The sequence below is a fragment of the Mastomys coucha genome, unplaced genomic scaffold (genome assembly GCF_008632895.1).
Source record: "Mastomys coucha isolate ucsf_1 unplaced genomic scaffold, UCSF_Mcou_1 pScaffold14, whole genome shotgun sequence".
Lineage (NCBI taxonomy): Eukaryota > Metazoa > Chordata > Mammalia > Rodentia > Muridae > Mastomys > Mastomys coucha.
Genome location: NW_022196896.1, coordinates 74,204,957 through 74,224,896, shown reverse-complemented (window position 1 = coordinate 74,224,896; position 19,940 = coordinate 74,204,957). Strand labels below are relative to the sequence as shown.

General features: G+C 39.9%; 1 protein-coding gene across 4 annotated transcripts in view; it reads left to right on the top strand.

Annotated features, from left to right (window-relative positions):
• Hibch (3-hydroxyisobutyryl-CoA hydrolase) overlaps window positions 1-17,241 on the top strand; it is a 70,489-nt gene extending 53,248 nt beyond the window's left edge. For 3 of the 4 annotated variants that reach the window (XM_031367415.1, XM_031367412.1, XM_031367414.1), the window contains 5 exons: window positions 2,001-2,059; window positions 2,707-2,788; window positions 10,751-10,870; window positions 13,816-13,849; window positions 16,622-17,241. In XM_031367415.1, coding sequence (XP_031223275.1) covers window positions 2,001-2,059; window positions 2,707-2,788; window positions 10,751-10,870; window positions 13,816-13,849; window positions 16,622-16,737 — 411 coding nt within the window. In that variant the 3' untranslated portion in view covers window positions 16,738-17,241. The remainder of the gene's footprint in view (window positions 1-2,000; window positions 2,060-2,706; window positions 2,789-10,750; window positions 10,871-13,815; window positions 13,850-16,621) is intronic. The other variant, XM_031367413.1, reaches the window with a different exon arrangement.
• The last annotated feature ends 2,699 nt before the right edge of the window (window positions 17,242-19,940 follow it).

Below are 19,940 nucleotides of genomic sequence, written 5' to 3'. Positions count from 1 at the left end.
AAAATCTGCTGCAATGTTTAATTTCTTATGTTTCCTAAGTTTTCTTATAAAAGCCAAAGTAGGGGTTGGGGAGGTGGTAACTCAGTAAAGTGCTTGCTGCACAAGCATATCAGGACCTTGATTTGATCCCCAGTACCCACTTATGGGTCCTTTTTGTAAAGTTAGCTATGGTACACTTGTTACCTCAACTCTGGGAAAGTGAAGACAGGTACACACACACACACACGGGGGGGGGGAGGGAGGGAGGGAGAGAGAGAGAGAGAGAGAGAGAGAGAGAGAGAGAGAGAGAGAGAGAGGCCAAGAATCCTTAAAAATCACAATCAAATGCATGGTTCTTCCTAAAATTTCACTGAAATTGTAGAAAAGGAAGAAAAAAAGGTATAGATTCATGAAGTGACATAAAATGAAAGGAAACAAAGGTCCAAGTGAGATATCAATAAAATGTCAGCTTCAAAGAAGGCTCTTAGATGTAAGATTGTAACATCATCATCCTTCAGTGTGGGAAGCCAGCTGGAGCAAGCTGAGTCTGGCAGAGAGCCCTTAAAGGAACCAGGAATCTCTGAAAACCTTCACAGTGGGTGGGGCATAGCACAGGGGTGGAGTTCAGCACTACAAGAATAAGGGAAATAGTAGGAGAAAGGAAGAACCAAGAAAAAGAAGAGGTGATGGTGAGACATAGAGGCAGGACAAAGGCAGGGACACTGGTGTGGAGCAGGAGGAAAAAATCAGAAATTTCTTACAAGTTCTAATAAGTGCAGTTAAACCTCTAAAGGTCTGTAAAGTCTAACCAAGGGGCAGAGATGAGTGGGGTGCTATTCGGAAGAGAGTCAGCATGCTAGGTAGTAGAACCACAGCGCCTGTGAGCTATAGGCCTATAGAAGCAATGTCTGCTATCCTCTTCCCAGGCGCTGACACTCAGGGAGCCCTCCCAGCACATGGAAGGTCTTGCCTGATCATAGAATTCACCATCCAGTCGAAGCTGTAGTAGACATGTCATAAAATTTATTAAAGATAAACAGAACCATTCAGAGTGCTAGATTCTTAAGTATAGGAAGAGAGAAACACATGTGGGGGATATGCAGACTTTAAAGCAGTAGGTTGATTGGAGTTGAGTGTTAAAAAGCTGTATAATAGGACTGCTTTGTATGATACTGTCAGTTAAAATACTGCACCCAAACTCAGACCCAGTTGCCCATTGCTATGATCCAGCCTCATCTGCCAACAAAGTATGTGTTCTGTCCTGTAAGAATGACTTTGGTAGGAGGCCTCCGAGATAGCTTAGCGGCTAAGAGCACTGACTGCTCTTCTGAAGGTCCTGAGTTCAAATCCCAACAACCACATGGTGGCTCACAACCACCCATAATGAGATCTGACGCCCTCTTCTCGTGTGTCAGAAGACAGTTACGGTGTACTTATTTATAATAATAAATAAATCTTTAAAAAAAAAAGAATGACTTTGGTAAACTGGCATTTCTTTATAAGAAGGTACCCGGGTCATGCCATGTTAGACATGGGTTAAGATAATAGGTTAACTAGAAATATAAACAGAAGAGAGCTGGGGTTGAGATGTGGAACAGCCCTAAAGGCAGACTCCTGAATACTGTAGTCCTCTGGCACTGTGGGTGACTACCTGAGGTCCTTCTCCCCCTGAAGGTAGAGCTGCAGGGGTGCCTGCCATGCAGTGGGGATTTCTAGCAGGAATAAAGATCTGACAGGTGTTCTCAGGTCTCTGGTCCTAGTGCCATCTCCTTAGATTCACAGAAAGAGTTGGGTGATAAAAAATAAATAAAAGAATTTTTGCCTTTGGCACTTTTAAGAGCTTGTCTGTAGTTGTACATATTTTCTGAATTTTGAACATATGGTGGCAGTTATTTAAGAGAGTGTTAAATATAATTTGACTAAAAGTGATAATCTGTCACAAAGTATACCATTAAACATGAAGAACTTTTAAAGGGTTTTTAAATTTTTTGAGTCACTTCAAATTACTTCTTTTCAAACAGTCCAAGATGGATCAAGACAAATCTATCATATTTGAGGAACACATGGACAAAATAAACAGGTACTTAACAAAAGGTCCTGGCAGTGCTGCCTTTGGGAAGGCTTCGTTAACTCCATTTGTTCCGTTATGATAGTACAGTGTTTCACCATGCTCCTCAGTTTGAGATAGTGGTAATTATGCTTTCGTTTCCATTTACCTTTGAGAGTAACATCCTGCCTACTCTTCCTTACTTATTTTAATGCAGAATACCTCCTTTTAAAGTCTGGAAGAAAGGCCAGAGGATAATAATTGAGTTAACTTCCTTTTATCTTCACTCATCTTCCCAGAAGGTATTAAGCCAGTCAGCAAAAGGCTTTGTGCTGTGGTCTGGGAGCCTACCTACTGGCCTAAGGGACCAGGAGGAAATGGAAATGACTGGGAGACAATGCTGTCCTCTCTGTTCTGAAGTACCAGGTTTTTGTACTGTAGACATGTATTTAAATATAAGTATCAGCAAAGCATGAAAGCACGCCAGAAGCTAAGAATAAATTTTATTTTGCACTAGTAGTGCTAGATGACAAATGCCCTCACCCAGGAAGTGGTGTGCATGTCCTTCCTTTGCAAATCCCATTGAGAAGTCTTCTTGTTTGTGTAGGGCTTGGAGAAGGACAGTGCTTAGGCTCACTGTGACTTGGAAATAGGAAGTCACTTGTTGTGTTTCTTTACAGTTGGTTTTCAGCCAATACCGTGGAACAGATTATTGAAAACTTACGGCAAGATGGTTCACCTTTTGCCATAGAACAGATGAAGGTAATGTATGAATCTTTTCTGTCCTGACTATGGACAGCTTGGGACAGGGAAGGCTGTCTGAGGGTTGTCAGTAGTCTATGGTAGTGTCCTAAAAAGCCTTTGAGAGCATTTCTCCTAAACCTTGATTATGTACCCTGAAGTAATAAATATTAAAATTCCGGCCCAGGGTTTCTACCACCTCTTTGGTTATTGAGATCCTGAATAAAGAACTACAGACTTTATATTTTAGTATTCCTTAAGCTGTACTTCATTTTCCTACCCTCCATGCTGTTAGAGTCCACTTCCCCATAGATAATTACTTACTGTTTTTCATCTGGGCTGAACTTAACTCCAATTGGGCAGCCCTCAAGGCCATACTTTTATGGCTCAGCTAACCCATGGTGGTTTGTTCTTTCTCCTCTCCTGCACCTTCCTCTTTCATTCCATGGCGGCTTCTTCCTTCTCCTTCCCTTCTTGTGGTCTTCTCTCTCCAAGCCTGGGAAATCTCAACCCCACCTATGTCTCTTCTGCCCAGCTATTTGGCTTTTGGCACCTTTATTTACCAATTAGAATTCTGAATTAACTGTGGGCAGGGTCACTTTGTCTTCCCCGTGACTCTATCATGTTTGGGACAACCAGTCTTGGGGGGCCCCAAATTAGCATTAGAATACAAGCAACATTAGGCCAACCCACTACAATACCCAAACATCATGTCGGTATGCTGGATTTTGAGGACCACTCAAAGCTGGTTTTATGTCTTTGAATGTAACAGAGAAGGACATTGGTATCCATATTACATTTCCAAATGCCCCTTTGTATTATGGAAGAAGCATGTAGAAACACTCAGAAGGGTTAGACCACTGAAATATAGTCACCTAGTGATGATATATCACAGTGGTGATCTAACCTATAAATAATGTTTAATATGTAAGATTTTTTTTTAACCAAATGGTTTAATAAAGAAGAGATCCTGTTTAAGAGAGCAAGTTTCCATTTTCTGTCATTGCTGATTTTTAAGTAGTGTTTCTCAGAGTTAGCAACACTTTGGACTTTCTACACATAACTGATAACATTGGAAAGAAACTATTTTAGGATAAGTGTAACATGCACTGGGGCTTGATATTCTTGGACCTGTCATAGATTGATTATGAAATGAAGTATTTCAGAATTCTAGACAGAGGAAAAATAAGGTATGCTTCTTTATACTCAAAGATGTTTGAGCTTGTCTTCATCTATAGTTTAGTCTACATTGTGCTGCACAGCAAGCAGTCAGTCGGATGTTGATTTCTGATACAGTAAGACATCCCATTATATGATGTATCTATCATACTGACTTAAACCTTCTGTTCACACCGGGGGTTATTTGCAGGTTTCTGCTGTAAGAATTAGTGTGGCCATGAATGTTTCTATATATGCTTTATGATAACACAGATTCATATATTTGTTGGGCATATCATAAGTAGCATTACAAAAACAATGACCTTGTGTATACACATATTTGTTATTCTAAACAGTCTTCCAACATAGTTGTTTCTGATTACATGTGAGCACTGGTTGACTTCACATTCTTAGCAATATATGATACCATTTCATTTTGGTCATTTGGGAACACATAAAATAATATTGCATTGTGATTTTGATTTGCATTTCCACGATAATTAATGAAGTCAAATGACATTTCATTTTTATTGATCATATGGGTATTTTTTCATGTGAAGTACCTGATAATGTTCACCATATTATTGATGTTTAAACAGACCAAGTAAAAGTTCTTTAGGTAGCATGTGCATTGCATATATCTTTCTCCTTTATCATCTTCTGTTTAACATCCTTTCAACATCTCCTGTAACATCCTTTTATTGTTTGTTCTTTTAGGCTCTTTTAAATTATTGGATATACTTCAGAACTTTCAGATAATTAACTATGTTGTATATACCAAGGCATCAGGACCCTTGATACTTTCCAAAGAGAAAAGTCAATGTTCTGTTTATGTTTGATCTCCAAGAATTCCTGTCAGTTTGGTGAGCAGTAGCAGGACTCACAAGACTCACATGTAGTGAAAACAAAGGGATGCGCGTGGAGTGAGGGCTGGGGAAACCCAAACTTGGCTGGGGTCACTCAGTATCTTTCTATTCCTTAGCACACGTCAGTGAAACTGCAGATTCAGCACAAGACTGTCACTGTGGGCTAGGCATACAGTCAACTCTACCTGGCACATACACCATTCCAGTCTCCTTATAGGAGAGCTTGTGTGATTCTTCTGTACATACAATGAATGTTCTTTCATTTATTTAGGTCTATATTCATTACAGTGATATTGTAATTTTCTTTATAGAGAATTGCATCTGTATATTTTTCATTAGATTTGTCACTAGATAGTGATGGTTTTGATACCTTTGAAATGGTATCATTTAAAAGTTAATCTTTTATTTGTTGAGATAAGAAGTAAAAATCGAATCCAAAATTTATATATAGACTTTGTACCCTGTATCTAGAACTCATCTAAACTCATTAAGGAAGTATTTATATTTTGCAGATTACTTTGAACTTTTGTGAACTTTTCATCTTCATTTCTATTGTCTTCCCTGCCATTCTTTCCATTTCCCTACACCCCTCCCCCCATACCCATCTTCTTACATTGGCTTACACTACCAGCACTACTTGGTGGAAATGGTGAGAGCTATTCATGCCATCATCTTCCTATCCTGGGGAAAGTTTTTAAGAGCCCTGAAGTTGCTATTACCGCAGGTATCTTGTGAATATTCTTTATCAATATTTCCTTGTTAGCTACAAGAAATTTTTATTGTTCTGAGTATCATTTATCATTTTTCTGCAACTGTTAAAATGATCATATGGTTTTACCTTTTCTCTCTTAGTATGGTTTACTATAAGAGTACTGTTTACCCCAGTGTTTGAGTTAAATTCAAGACTGTGTGTCTACTAGGCAAGGGTTCTTATATCAGTGAGCTCTAACCTAAAGCCTGTAGTAACTTTTTTTTTCTCTGTGTTCCAAGGAATGAGTGTCTGCTTATTCCCAAGATGCAATTTATCGATTTATCAATTTATTGATTCTTTCTTCTGAAAGCATTTTCATCATTGCCTGTGTTGGGTTGAATGAGAATGGCTCCTGTAGGCTCATATATTTGAATGTTTGGTCCCTGGTAGATGAGACTGTTTGAGGATTAGATGGTGTGCCCTTGCTGGAGAACGTGTGTCACTTGGTGTGTCCTTTGAGGTTTCAAAAGTGCACAGCATTCCCAGCTAACTCACTCTGCCTCATACTTGTGGATCAAGTATAAGCTTTTAGCCATAGCCCCAGCACATTGCCTGCCTGCCTGCTGGTTATAATGTAATATATGTGCTGTGTGCTGAGTCTGATTTGATGGTATTGGCTTAGGGTTTTTACATTATCTGTGAAATTGATGCACAATTTATCTTGAGATTCCCATGCACTTTTTCTTGCAGATATTTTAAAATCATTGACTATTCAAGTTAAAGTATTTCTGCAGTATCATATGATCAAATGACTTATCTTTCCCCTCTAAACTATAGAATGTAAAATCTACAAGGGTCATTACTGTCTTTCTGATTTATACTTTTTCCTGGATAGTGTATTTTATCAGTTCAAAGAATTTATTTAAAAATAGTGACATCAGTTTTCTTGGGAGGAGATTAGAAAGTTTACCTTATATAGGTAATTTGAAATATATCATGGGCTTTCTTCAGAGGAAAGCAGAATTATCCAAGAACATTTATTCTATACCATTCCTTTGGTGGCCTGACCTGCATGCACAGGCCTGCAATCAGACCTATTCAAGAAGCTGATGCGTGAGATGTTCAAGGTAGGCAACTCAGTGAGTCCCTGCCTCAGAATGTGAAAATTAATGTGTAATTAAACTTAAATTAATACTTTCCTTCAAGTCAGGGGCAATTTGTTTCTTTAAATTAGTTTCTTAATCTCACATTTCCTGATCATTGTTGATATTATATGTCCATCATATTTTTGTGCATTTAAAGTGAAAACTGTCTAACTATGCATGTGTTCTAAACAATTAAAATTATGTATGAATTGATGTTTTCAGAGAAACAGAACATTGGATAGACAGATGTGTATGAATAATGTTAACTATTTAGTTCCTAGAAAGAGATTTATTACACGGCACTGGGTTCAATAATTATGGAAGCTAATAACTCTTATGTCTACAACCTGGGAACTAAAAGAAACTTTGGTATAGTTTGAAGACCTGATGGAGAGTTAGTAGATTCAAAGACCAGTTTGAAAGGCTGTGGATATTGATGTCTGACCCCATAGACTCAGGCAAAGAGGCCCAACTGAGTGGTTGTCCACTGTGTCTCTTATTCATGCCGTTGATGGAATGGATGCTTCCCCCACAGTGAGCAGTCCTTGCTTTACTCAATCTATGGATTCAGTGCATTCGAATCCAGTGACTTCATTACAAGGCAAGGAGAAAGATAGTCTGGAAAGTAGTTTTTGAAGTGCTTGGAAGAAACTTAAAAGCCTTCCCCTTGATCCTTCTTAATTAAGGTCGCAGTCTTCTTACGCCACAGTTCTTTGTGTTCCTCCTTACTGGCAATGTTACAGACAAGTGTTAGTCACCTCAATTTAATACCAAGTGTGACGTCCCCTCCTGTCGTCTTCTTTGGACTTCTCTGTGATATCACTGCTGTTCCTTTGTATAGAAGAGGGAAGTGGACTTTGGAGCTGGAAACCATGAGTTTGGATTTCAGCTTTCACTTGGACCCGTTCTCACAGGGCCCAGCCTCCTTATCCAAGAAATGATCTTCCCATCCTTCTCAGGAAGTGGACTAAACATCTTAAAGCACTTCCCTAATCTGAAGGAACTGTGCTTTATAAGCTTCCCATTGACAGGCTGGGGATATGGCTCAGCAATTAAGAGCATTTGTTGCTCTTCCAGAGGACCCAGGTTCAATACCCCACACTCATACTCCCCTAAGTGTGCTCTGTTGTATGTGAGCATCATTCAGGAGTTAATAGGTCACCAAACATCAGGTTAGCAAGCTTCTTAAATGACACTTTTCCCCATTATTTCCAGGAATGTTACAAGTATGAATAAACATGGCTTTAACTGGGCTTTTTTTTTTATTACCTAGTAGCCAACAGAGGACATTCAAAAAGAGAAAGTTTTTTTCTATTTTATGAAACTGAAAATGGACCCTGTGAGCAGCACACTGTAATGGGTGCTGAGGGATGGGTGCTGGCTTGCACACCTCAGGCTGCTCGAAAGGCCACTTTAGCATAATGTTTACCCGAGATACTGTGGGAATGTTCCCATTAAAGAAAAGACGGGGTATGCCAGCAAAATGGTCCTTTTGTATGCCCACCAAGAGTGGCGCATGGTACAGATTGCTGTGATGGTGTCATCAGCCACATTGCTTGCAACCATCAAGGAAGGACCTGGAGCAGAACTTCAGACAGGACCAGAACATGAGATAATATCCTGAAGGCTTAGGTCAGAAGAATGCATCCCTCAAAGATGCAGCTTCATAACGGCCTTCATCATTGTCCTCTCTTTACGAGCACTGTGGCTGTGGGTACACCACTGTTATCTTCTGAACTTTCTCCTATACAGTACTCAAGCTTACATGGACAGACGTGTGAGGATGTTACAGAGGACACAGAACTCTATACCGAAAAAAACTTGTACCACACTGGGCCCATCACCATTCTGTCAAGGGGTGGCAGAGGAGTTTCTGAGGCCATACCACCCCTTGGAGAGCTATCAGTAGTTAATAGTTGATGGAGAAAGGGGAGTCATATTCCTCAGTGTTGTAGGCACTGGGAAAATGCCTTGCTCAAGTAATAACCTGCCCCAACCCCTACAATGTTCTGCAGCCATCCTTAACTAAGTGCAGTGGACCACACACATAAAAAAAAGACACGAACGTAACAAGGAGGCTTGTTGCTTGTTGGAAAGAATAGTGTTCAGTGGGTTAGGGGGATTAAGAAGATAACGGGTAGATTATAATGAAGTAATACACATGCAAAACTGAAAAATAAATAATATTCTAAAAAGAAAGACATGGAATTTGAAATGGAAATTCTTTGAACTCAGCTTAAACCTTTTAGCCATTCAGTCAACAATCAACCTGAAAACTGTATATACAGTTATAAAGGAGATTGCACTTATGTGACAGCCTCATGTATGAGCCAGGTAGTTACAGTCATAGTGTGACTTTGAACACTAGTGATAGGGTCTTTCAATTCAAAACAAGTCACTTGGCAGTGTAGTTGTAGGTTCAATATGGCAGTCTTATTTATGTGTATTTTGCTTAAGTGTAATCTCTACTTAGCTTATGCTAAGCAAACAAAAATGTAGGTTTGTTTGATTACTATAAGTTTATTCCATTTGTGGAATAACTTGAATTACTTTTGTAGTGCATTAGAACACTTATTTTCTGCTTTGGCAGGGCTGAACTGAAGCATTATTTCCTATTAGTCTTTGGCACATAAAAGAAGTTCTACTTAAGAAATTAAACTCCAGAGAATCAAACAACTCTATTAAACAATGGAGAAAAGAGCTAAACAGAGAATTCTCAACCGAGGAAGCTCAAACGGCCAAGAGGCACCTAAAGAAATGTTCAACATCCTTAGTCATCAGGGAAATGCAAATCAAAACAATCCTGAGATTCCACCTCACACTAGTCAGAATGGCTAGGATAAAAAACTTAGGTGACAGCAGATGCTGGCAAGGTTGTGGAGAAAGAAAAACACTCCTTCATTGCTGGTGGGACTGCAAGCTGGTACAACCACTCTGGAAATCATTCTGGCGGTTCCTCAGAAAATTGGACATTGTACTACCTGAGGACCCAGCTATACACACTCCTGGGCGTATACCCAGAAGATACTCCAACATGTAATAAGGACACATGCTCCACTATGTTCATAGCAGCCTTATTTATAATAACCAAAAGCTGGAAATGACCCAGATGTCCCTTAACAGAAGAATGGATACAGAAAATGTGGTACATTTACACAATGGAATACTACTCAGCTATTAAAAACAATGACTTCATGAAATTCTTAGGCATATGAATGGAACTAGAAAATATCATCCTGAGTAAGGTAACTCAATCACAAAAGAACACACACAGTATGCACTTACTGATAAGTGGATATTAGACCAAAAGTTCAGAATACCCAAGATACAATTCACAGACCATATGAAGCCCGAGAAGAAGGAAGACCAAAGTGTGGATGCTTCAGTGCTTCTTAGAAGGGGGAACAAAATGCCCACAGGAGGATATATAGAGACAAGGTGTGGAGCAGAGACTGTCCCCACCTGGGGATCCATCCCATATACAGCCACCAGTCTTGGACATTGCAGATGGTGGGAGGTGCTTGCTGATGGGAGCCTGATATGGCTATCTCTGGAAAGGCTCTGCCAGAGCCTGACAAATACAGAGGCGGATGCTCGCAACCAACCATTGGACTAAGTGCAGGGTCCCTGATGGAGGAGAAGGGACTTAAGGAGCTGAGGGAGTTTGCAGCCCCACGGCAGGAGCAACAGTGTCAACTGGCCTCCCCGGCACTGGACCACCAACCAAAGAGTACACATAGAGGGACCCATGGCTCTGGCCACATATGTGGCAGAGGATAGCCTTGTTGGACATCAGTGGGAGGAGCAGCCCTTGGGCCTGAGGGTGTTTGATGCCCCAGTGTAGGGGAATGCCAGGGCAGGAAGGTGGGAGTGCGAGGTTGGGTGGGTAAGCACCCATAAAGAGGCAGGGGGAGGTATGAGGTATGGGGTATGAGGGTTCCAAAGAGGAGATGTAGGAAGGGAAAAACATTTGAAATATAAATAAAGAAAATCTCCAATAAAAAGAAAAGAAGAAGAAGTTCTATTGTGGGGGTTTTAATATGGGCTTACATAGAAACTTAAGATAGCTTGTTATGTACAGCAAAGAAGCAGTTGGGTAACAAGGAATGTTTTTTCTCTAAAGGTAATTAATAAAATGTCTCCGACATCACTAAAGATCACACTGAGGCAGCTCATGGAGGGCTCTTCAAAGACCTTGCAAGAGGTACTGACCATGGAATATCGGTTAACTCAAGCATGTATGGTAAGAATTTTATATAGAATATTGTTATTTTCTAGTTAGGAAATTCATTGTAGACCATGTAAAATTCAGAATAGAATAATAAGTAAATGGAAGATAGGTTATCAAGGCTTGAAGAAAAGTTAGAATTGGGTCACTTACACATAGAAAATGATCAGTCTTTAAAAAAATCATGAAGAACATACAGGACCTAAGGGCCAAATTTATAAATTAATTATAGGAATCAAAAAAGAAGAAAGCAGATCAAAAGTTTAGAAAGTATGTTCAATAAAATTGCAAAAGAGGTATTTCTAAGTCTAGGAAGATGCCATCTAGGGGAGAGAGGCATACAGACCACAAATATGACTAAAAAGGAAATTTACCACATCATATTACCAGTCAAAGCACTAAAGGAATGAAACGGTAGAAAGGATAGTGAGAGCTACAAGAGATAAGGACCAAGTCACAGGGAAGGGTGGATTATCAGAAAACAGCTCAATTTGCAGTGTAGACTTTTAAAATCAGACAGGCTTGGACTAATGATAGACCACAGGCTTCAACCCAGATTGTTTTACCCAGCAAAACATTCTTGCATAATTGAGGACCGAAAAAAAAAAAAAGCTATACAGTAAAAGCAGGTGAATATAATTTATGACCACCAAGTCAGTCCTTCAGAGGAAACTGGAAGGACTAAAGAGAAAGATAAGCATAGCCAGGAGGTGACAGGGAAAGCGTTAATTTTAAATCAGTGGTTATTCAAAGGGGGATGAAAAAAAACAAACACCACAAAATCAACAGTATGACAGGAATCAGTATACACATGACAGCAATAGCTGAATATCAGTGATTTCAGCTCCCCGGTCAAAGACACAGCAGACTCAACTTAAAACAGGACCCAGCATTTTGCTGCTTCCAAGAGACATACATTGTCAGTAGAGGAAGAGATGTTAGAGTGAAAGAGCGCCTGCAGCCATTCATTCCACACAAACAGGAAACAACAAACTCCTAATTTGAGACTTCAAATTAAAACTAATCAGAAGCTACAAATAAGGTCACATCATACTGATAAGGGAACAATCCATTGAGAAGACATTATAGCTCTAAACACACATATAATAAGCTTGCTGCACCTAATTTCACAAAACATATGCTACTAGACCTAAAGCCAACTACCCCTAACACAGTAGTGACTTTATCACCCCACTTCACCAAAGGACATATCACCTAAAAAATAAACCAAAGATGATTGTGTCTAAACAACATAAAGTGAGCCTGCTATCTGCAGGATACCCGACCTACACACTAGAGAACACACTCTTTTCAGGATACTCGACCTACACACTAGAGAACACACTCTTTTCAGTAGCCTATGGAATTTTTTCCCCAAGTAGGCCATATTTTGTGATCCAATGCAAGTCTCAACAAATAAAATTGAAGTAATTCCTTATGCTTTTTCTATTCACAGTGGAATAAAACTAATAATCAACTGTGATAGAAAATATACAGGGTCTTGGAAACTAAACGGCACACTGCTGAGTGATGTTTGGATCACAAAGGATATAAATTACAGAAATTGTATGAAAATGAAAATATAGCATGCCCAAGTTTCTGAGAAACAAGGTGACACTAAGATGACAGTTTATACTAGTTAGTGAGTTTTGGCAAGCCCTTGCAGAGTGGCAGAGGCGGCCATTAGAGACATACATTGGAGGTAAGATAAAGCAGATGGGCTGTGAAGAAATGACAATATTACACATAGACAGAGCAGGAGACTGTGAGGTTCATTTGTAAGATAGGAGATATTAGACCAGGGCCACAAAGGATGGAATTATCCAAAGAGAAACAAGATTGTAGGTGAACTGACAACAGCATTCACTGAGCACTTAGTGTACCACTGCATCCTTCAGACAGAGGTTAAAATCATCCCATTATGAACTGGTGTGGCCACTTCATAAAGGAAAATACATGCCAAGTTAACATGATCGCTGTGCAGTGAGTAGTTTCAGGCATTTGAACTGCATGTACTCAGCCATTTAGTCCTGCAGCGTCCAGAGATGGTACCAGGAGAGAGCTGTGGAACCCCTTCTCAAGAAAAGCTCCTGGGAGGGCAAAGGAGGTGTGGACTAGGATGTAGGCATGACTGGACCTCAAAAGGAAGGTGTCCCTCCCTCCAGTCTGGAAAAGGAGAAAAGACTAGAGGGGAAGTCAGCTGCAGGGGCCCTGATGCAAAAACAGCGTGTCAGAAAGATCCTCCTTTCTGCTCATGGAGGCAGTCAGAAAGATCCTCCTTTCTGCTCATGGAGGCAGTCAGAAAGATCCTCCTTTCTGCTCATGGAGGCAGTCAGAAAGATCCTCCTTTCTGCTCATGGAGGCAGTCAGAAAGATCCTCCTTTCTGCTCATGGAGGCAGTCAGAAAGATCCTCCTTTCTGCTCATGGAGGCAGAGAGTGAGAGAGAATGAGAAAGCTGAAATAGTTAATCATTTCCTTGAGGATGGGGAAGACATCATGGAGCATGGGCAGGTTTCTGTGCCTGTTTTACATTTATGATTGTAAATCATGAATTTTAAAATGAAAATATTCACAGTCTTAGATCTTCCAATAGGAAACCAAGGATGCAAGTAATGTAGGGAACTTTTCTAGAATAGTATAAAGGTTTGGAGGTTGAGGACATTTTCCAGAGCAAGTGGCCATGTCAGTGGCTTCGAGAGCATGGCTGGAAAAAGGACAACAAAGGGCACACGTGTGGGGATACTCACAGGATGCACTGACCTAAGGAGCAAAGATGTGCTCGGTGGGCTTGCTGGAGCCAGTGTAGTTGGAGGTGGTTTGAAGTGAGCTCTCAGGAAGGGTCCAGACTCTGAGTGTTGTGGTCAGTGTTGTCATAGGGGTGAAAGGCCAAGGTGGGCAGAGGAAAGAGCACAGGAACAAGGGCCCCACACTCACTCCATCTACTCTGACTTTCTTTCAGGAAGGTCATGACTTTCATGAAGGTGTTAGAGCTGGTAAGTGACAGATGTCTGCACTTCGTGACTGTCCGGAGGCAGAATTGTGGGCATCTCAGTTAACTTCAATGGAGGTTTTAGTGCAAATTACACTTTCAGAATGGTTGCATTCTCCCCACCTCCCTCTCCTCTCCCCCTCTCTCCTCTCTCTCTGTGTGGGAAGGTGTCTCTAAAACTATGTTCCACATTTGTGTCTCAGCACTGTTCTCTGATGTGTGTGTGACATACCCTGTACTATGCACAGCTACTGCTCTCTAATGTATGTGTCAGACCCTGCCCTTCAGCTCATGGGATCTTGTGACTTATAAACATGCCCTGCTGTTTTTAAAAGGTATATCATTTCTGAACCAGAAAGCTCTCAGCTGTTCCTCCTTCCTTTGTACTGTTCTGGTATGACTGGGCAGTCTCTGAACCCACCACCCCCTCCTTGATGTGCAGGCTGTTAGCATCCCTGGACGAGCACAGGGACGTTATACTTTACACTTCTGCTCTTCTCAGGGCAGCAATTTAGAAAAAGCATATGTTGTTTTTCTGTAGCAAATTTGTAACCATTCCTTTTATGAATAATCTTTATGCTATTGTTCCTTACATAAAATGAGTTATTTTCTTCTGCATAAATATTTCATGTTTCTTCCTGCCTCTGCCACCCAACCTGACCAGTTTTGTTTTTATTAATAATTTTAATAGAGTACAGGGCGTTATTTACAGATAAATATTCTCAGTTACTTAAGGAAAAAGAATGTTGAATTAAAATGGAAGTACCTGTGAGGTGTGGTGGTGCACAACTTTAATCCCAGCACTCAGGAGGCAGAGCCATATGGATCTCTGTGAGTTTCAGGCCAGCCTGGTCCACTTAGCATGTTCCAGTCCAGCCAGAGCCACATAATGAAGACACCCTGTCTCCAAAATAAAAATAAAAATCACCACCAATAACAACAACAACAAAAACCCAAAGGAATTGCTTTTCAACCTACTTTTATTTCTAAAATTGAAAACAACTTTAATGATAAGACAACATCTTACCGAATAGGCCAGGCTGGTCAGCTTTCTGAGTGCTGGGATTACTGCCATGCACCACCAGGCCTGGCTCAAACTACTTTTTTTTTTTTTTTTTTTTTTTTAGTGAGACAAAAATGTTGCCTCTTGTTTCAGCATAGACTCAGAATATGAATAGTTTTTATGAAACAACTAATTCAGAAAGCAACATCTCTTCTGGGTAAAACTGTTTAGTATTCTTGCTGCAGTTTGGTAACTATAAAAAATGTCAGCAAATTAGATAAAACAATTTAGCAAATTAGGGAGATGGTTGTTAAACATTCTTACTTTTAACATCTAGGATGAACTCCACTGGCTACAGAAGATAAAAATCAACTATATTAGCAGAGCCAAGGGTTTGAAGCTCTGGCCCTGCTGCCCTGAGCTTCCTGCAGGGGCAGCACTTCCTGTCTCGCAGGAATGCAGCACAAATTTGCTTGGCGCTCCTGTGTTCTTTGATAGAATCTCAAAGAGGTAGACAGTGTCAGCCAGACACTTGAAGGGAAAGAGATTGTGTAGAAAGATGTCCCCGGACTAATCTTTTGTTGGCACTGGCTAAGAAATACAAGCTTTAGGTTGGAAGGTTGGAAATCAGCCATTTCTCACTTGCTTCAGAATCCCACAGCAGACAAACGTAGTCTCCCATACAAAGCTGGCTGTATACCTGTAAGTCCCTAACTGCCTCAAAATAAAACAACAAAACACTTCTCCAGTATCCATATTTAACTGTGCTAAGGCCTTCTCTAGCCAATAACACATCCTTCTCCTTGGCTCCCAGATTACTGCTCCAAATGCTTAATGCTCCACACTTAATTTGGGTTTTTCTAAGTGTCTATAGAATGTGTATATTTAAAGATAGGAATATAGCCTAGTGACAGAATGCTTGCCCAGGGTACATGAAGCCCAAGGTTTAATTCCTATATTGCCAACACCAAACAAAGCAAACTTGCTCCTCTCTCCCTCAACCCCATCCCTCAGTAATATATGTTAGGCATGGCTGAGATGTGCTGCCATAGCAATGCTTTTTCTAACTGTTTTTAAGTGTGAATTCACATGTACTTATAGGTCACATACACTTGTGAGGAACAGTATGGAACTTCTGCATACCCTTTATCCAGGCTCTTGAACAGCATTTCTGTAACTGTAGTGCACTAATACCAGAAAATAGGCATTCTCTTTATTTTTTAAGTGCTTATAGATTGACTCATACTTAGAATCCTCTGGGGGATAGATTGTGGCTATCCTGGGTGATGTCTATACTGAGGTAGGAGTAGAAGATTTGGTAATTACCTGATGTGGTCTGGTGATAGTTGTCATTTTAATTCAGAGCTATCTATACTAGAAGATTTGGTAGAAGGGTAATATCTACATTTAACTATGTATAAAATCTCCTTTCCTCTACCTCAAGTAATTAATTTTCCTCTCAAAACCTGGTTAAAAGCCTGGCCCTTGCCTCCTCTCACTTGCACCAATACTGTGTTTAGCTGTCTGTAACATGGAGATTTCATTTATTGTTCATTTATTGTTATTTATTGTTCATTTATTGTTGTCTGAGGATAGAAGAGGATGTTTGAACTGCCAGATTAGTTCACTTGGTTTTATTGAAAGCATAAACTTTGCAGAAAAAAAATGTGCTATAGAAAAAATATGCCTAGTAACATGCAGTTGTTAGTTCAGAAACTAAATCTGGTAATATCAGAAAAAGATGTGCTAATGTTCTCTACCTTCTGTTGACAGTTCTCATTGACAAAGACCAGACTCCAAAATGGAAACCAGCCGATCTAAAAGATGTTACTGATGAAGATTTGAATAGTTATTTTAAATCTCTGGGAAGCAATGATTTGAAATTCTGAAGTTTAATTTGGAGCAAGGGTCAGCACAGCATAGCAGAGGCCAGGCCTGGCATCTTGCCCATTTTCATGCAGCCTGCAAGCTGGAAATCGTTTTCTCATTTTTAAATGAGAAGGAAATGAAAAGACTAATGTTTCTTAATACAGTGGTTGCCCAAAGTTTAAGCACCAGTGTGTATAACCTTTTATGATATGACAGCTGAAATTCAAACACCAATGTTCTGTGGAACCTTCCTGCAGTGTAGCGGAGCTTGTTCTCTATGGCTGCTTGGAGTGGCCATGGCACAGACTTTATGACCTACAACACCTCAAGTGTCTAAGTTTCTACTCCGGTCTTCATCAGAAATGGTTTGCTGGTCTCTGGTTTATAAGAAATTCTCAAGAGCTCCAGAGAATCTCAAGTGTATTTCTCATTAAAATGGTAACTTTGACTTCTAGTTTATATATCAATTAACCAAATTATGTACAGATTATCAAAAATAAAGACCCTGAAATTTGGAGCGGGTATATTGATGCCTCATAAATTTTCCTTTTTTAAACATATGAATGTATTTTAGAACAGTATTATAGCAGAAGAATTACTTTGTAAATGTGAAAAATTTCATGTAAAAAAGAAAAAGCTTGTGTAAAGCTCTGTCTCCAGAATGCTAACTAACTAACCTACCTAACCTAATGCTAACTAACCTACCTAACCTAATGCTAACTAACCTACCTAACCTAATGCTAACTAACCTACCTAACCTAATGCTAACTAACCTACCTAACCTAATGCTAACTAACCTACCTAACCTAATGCTAACTAACCTACCTAACCTAATGCTAACTAACCTACCTAACCTAATGCTAACTAACCTACCTAACCTAATGCTAACTAACCTAACTAACTAGCCTTTCCCAAGCCATCAGAACCCTCCCTGGTAGAAGTGAAAAGACAGTTCTTGTTATTTGCAGTATTTGCTAACTTGGAAAAAAAATGAGGAACTAAGAAACCCCAGTCACTAAGACAGACATACTCTGCTTTTGATAAATTTTATCAAACATTTCTGATAAGTAAAGCAGTTTAATATATATATATATATATTTTTTTTTTTTTTTTTTTTTTGGATTTTTCGAGACAGGGTTTCTCTGTGTAGCCTTGGCTGTCCTGGAACTCACTTTGTAGACCAGGCTGGCCTCGAAGTCAGAAATCTGCCTGCCTCTGCCTCCCAAATGCTGGGATTAAAGGTGTACACCACCACTGCCTGACTATAAATATCTTTAGTAATTGGAAGTTGACAGAATTTTTCAAATATTTTTATGTACATATTTTGCCTACATGCGTATATTTGCACCATCTGCCTGCAGAGCCATAAGAGAACACTGGATCCCCTGAATTTGGAATTAAAGACGATTATGAGTTGCCTTGTATGTGCAGGGAACTGAATTCAGGTCCTCTGGAAGAGCTTTAAACTACTGAGCCATCTCTCCAGCCCCTAACAGAACATTTTTTTTAAGGTATACAAGAAATATCAGAGAATTCCAGACCTGAGACCTTACATTTCTTCTTCTTCGAGACAGGGTTTCTCTGTGTAGCCTTGGCTGTCCTGGAACTCACTCTGTAGACCAAGCTTGCCTCGGACTCAGAAATCCACCTGCTCTGCCTCCCAAGTACTGGGATTAAAGGCGTGTGCCACCACTGCCTGGCCTAGAGACCTTACATTTCTAAGTCAGAATAATTTCCATATTAGAGTCAGCTAATCATTTATTTTTTTTGTTATAATTTCTCCTTTATCCCAGGCTCCTAAAATCTAAGAGAGGTAAGAACAGAACAGAAAGGAGCAGTGAGCGTGTACCTGTACCCCTAATCCTGCACCCCTAATCCTGCACTCCCAGGGGCGGCTCCATCCCAGAGGGTGTTGCCTTTTATGCTCTCAGCTCCTAATCTACTTGTCATAAAGGATGTTTCCTCCAAACATTAAGAACATGTCTGAAATAATAGCATGGTATTGACCATGGTTTACATTTAGTTCTCAACACTCCTAGATTAGAGCTGAATAACCCAAGAGCTTGCCTGTACAGATACACATTCATTCACTTTGTACATATTAGCAATACAGAATAGAATCTTTATGTGAAACATCAGTCGACCAAGCCAAAAAAGTATTTGCTTCAATTAAATGAGGACTGACAGATAATTGCAATTAGAACTTTTATTGTAGTTACAAAAAACCCCAAACAAACAAACAATAAAACCATTTTCACAAAAATATTTGGGAAAAAAAAATACCATTTCAGAGCTAACTCCTACAGTGAAGGGAGTTTGCCAGCAAAACTTGAGTTTTGGGACTAAAGTGATAGCTAGTTCTTTAGAGCTAGTGTTTATGGCTCCAAGGAAGAAACACCTGGCTTGCTGGGTCATTTCATATAGATGCTCTGTTTATATAGATATTACAGGTACATTACTGATTTTTGACATCATTTATCATGTCTAACTTCTGGTTTCCAAAATAATATAATTCAGAAGTGTTCTCAGTCCCATCTCACCAAATGCCAGTGGTGATTACTTAGGATGTACATATCATGGGATTTCTGTACACTTACTTTTTAATGCTTGAGACAGCTTGGTACAGATTCCTTTGGGCTTAAGATCATCATGCTTGTCTCCTTCAAAATTGTGCTTTAAGTGATAATAGCCATAGGTAGATTGTAAAGAACTGATAAGGCAGCTAAGATGGGAGGATTCTAGCATCCAAGGCCTGCAATCAAAAGGCAACAGTACAAAGAGACAGCAGGGAGGGGCGGTGAAACACACTGGCGTTTTGAGAGTCCCAGTAAGTAAGGAACTGGACAGGTTTTCCTCCTTTGATCTACTTCTGCAGTTGTCACTGGGAGGTCATGTGCCCTTAGACTGATGTTGCACATGTCCCTGTCCAGTAGCTAGCGAGTTGTTCAGTGTTCTGTTCATGGGTCCCTCCTCCTCACTCCTCCACTCCTTAAAGACCTCAAATGAGGCTCAGTTATTTGACTATAAAGGCATTTAAAAGGGCTGATTCCTCATGAAAGATTCCGAATTCCCATCAAGGCCAATCCTGATACTATCCAGTGTGGTCTAAAGTTTGTTGAATTGTTTTATCACACAGTTTATCCACTACTTAAACTGTGTGAGCCTTGTTCCTTGTTCATGGGCTGATATATAGTTCTTAAACTATAGTTGTGGAACATAGGGG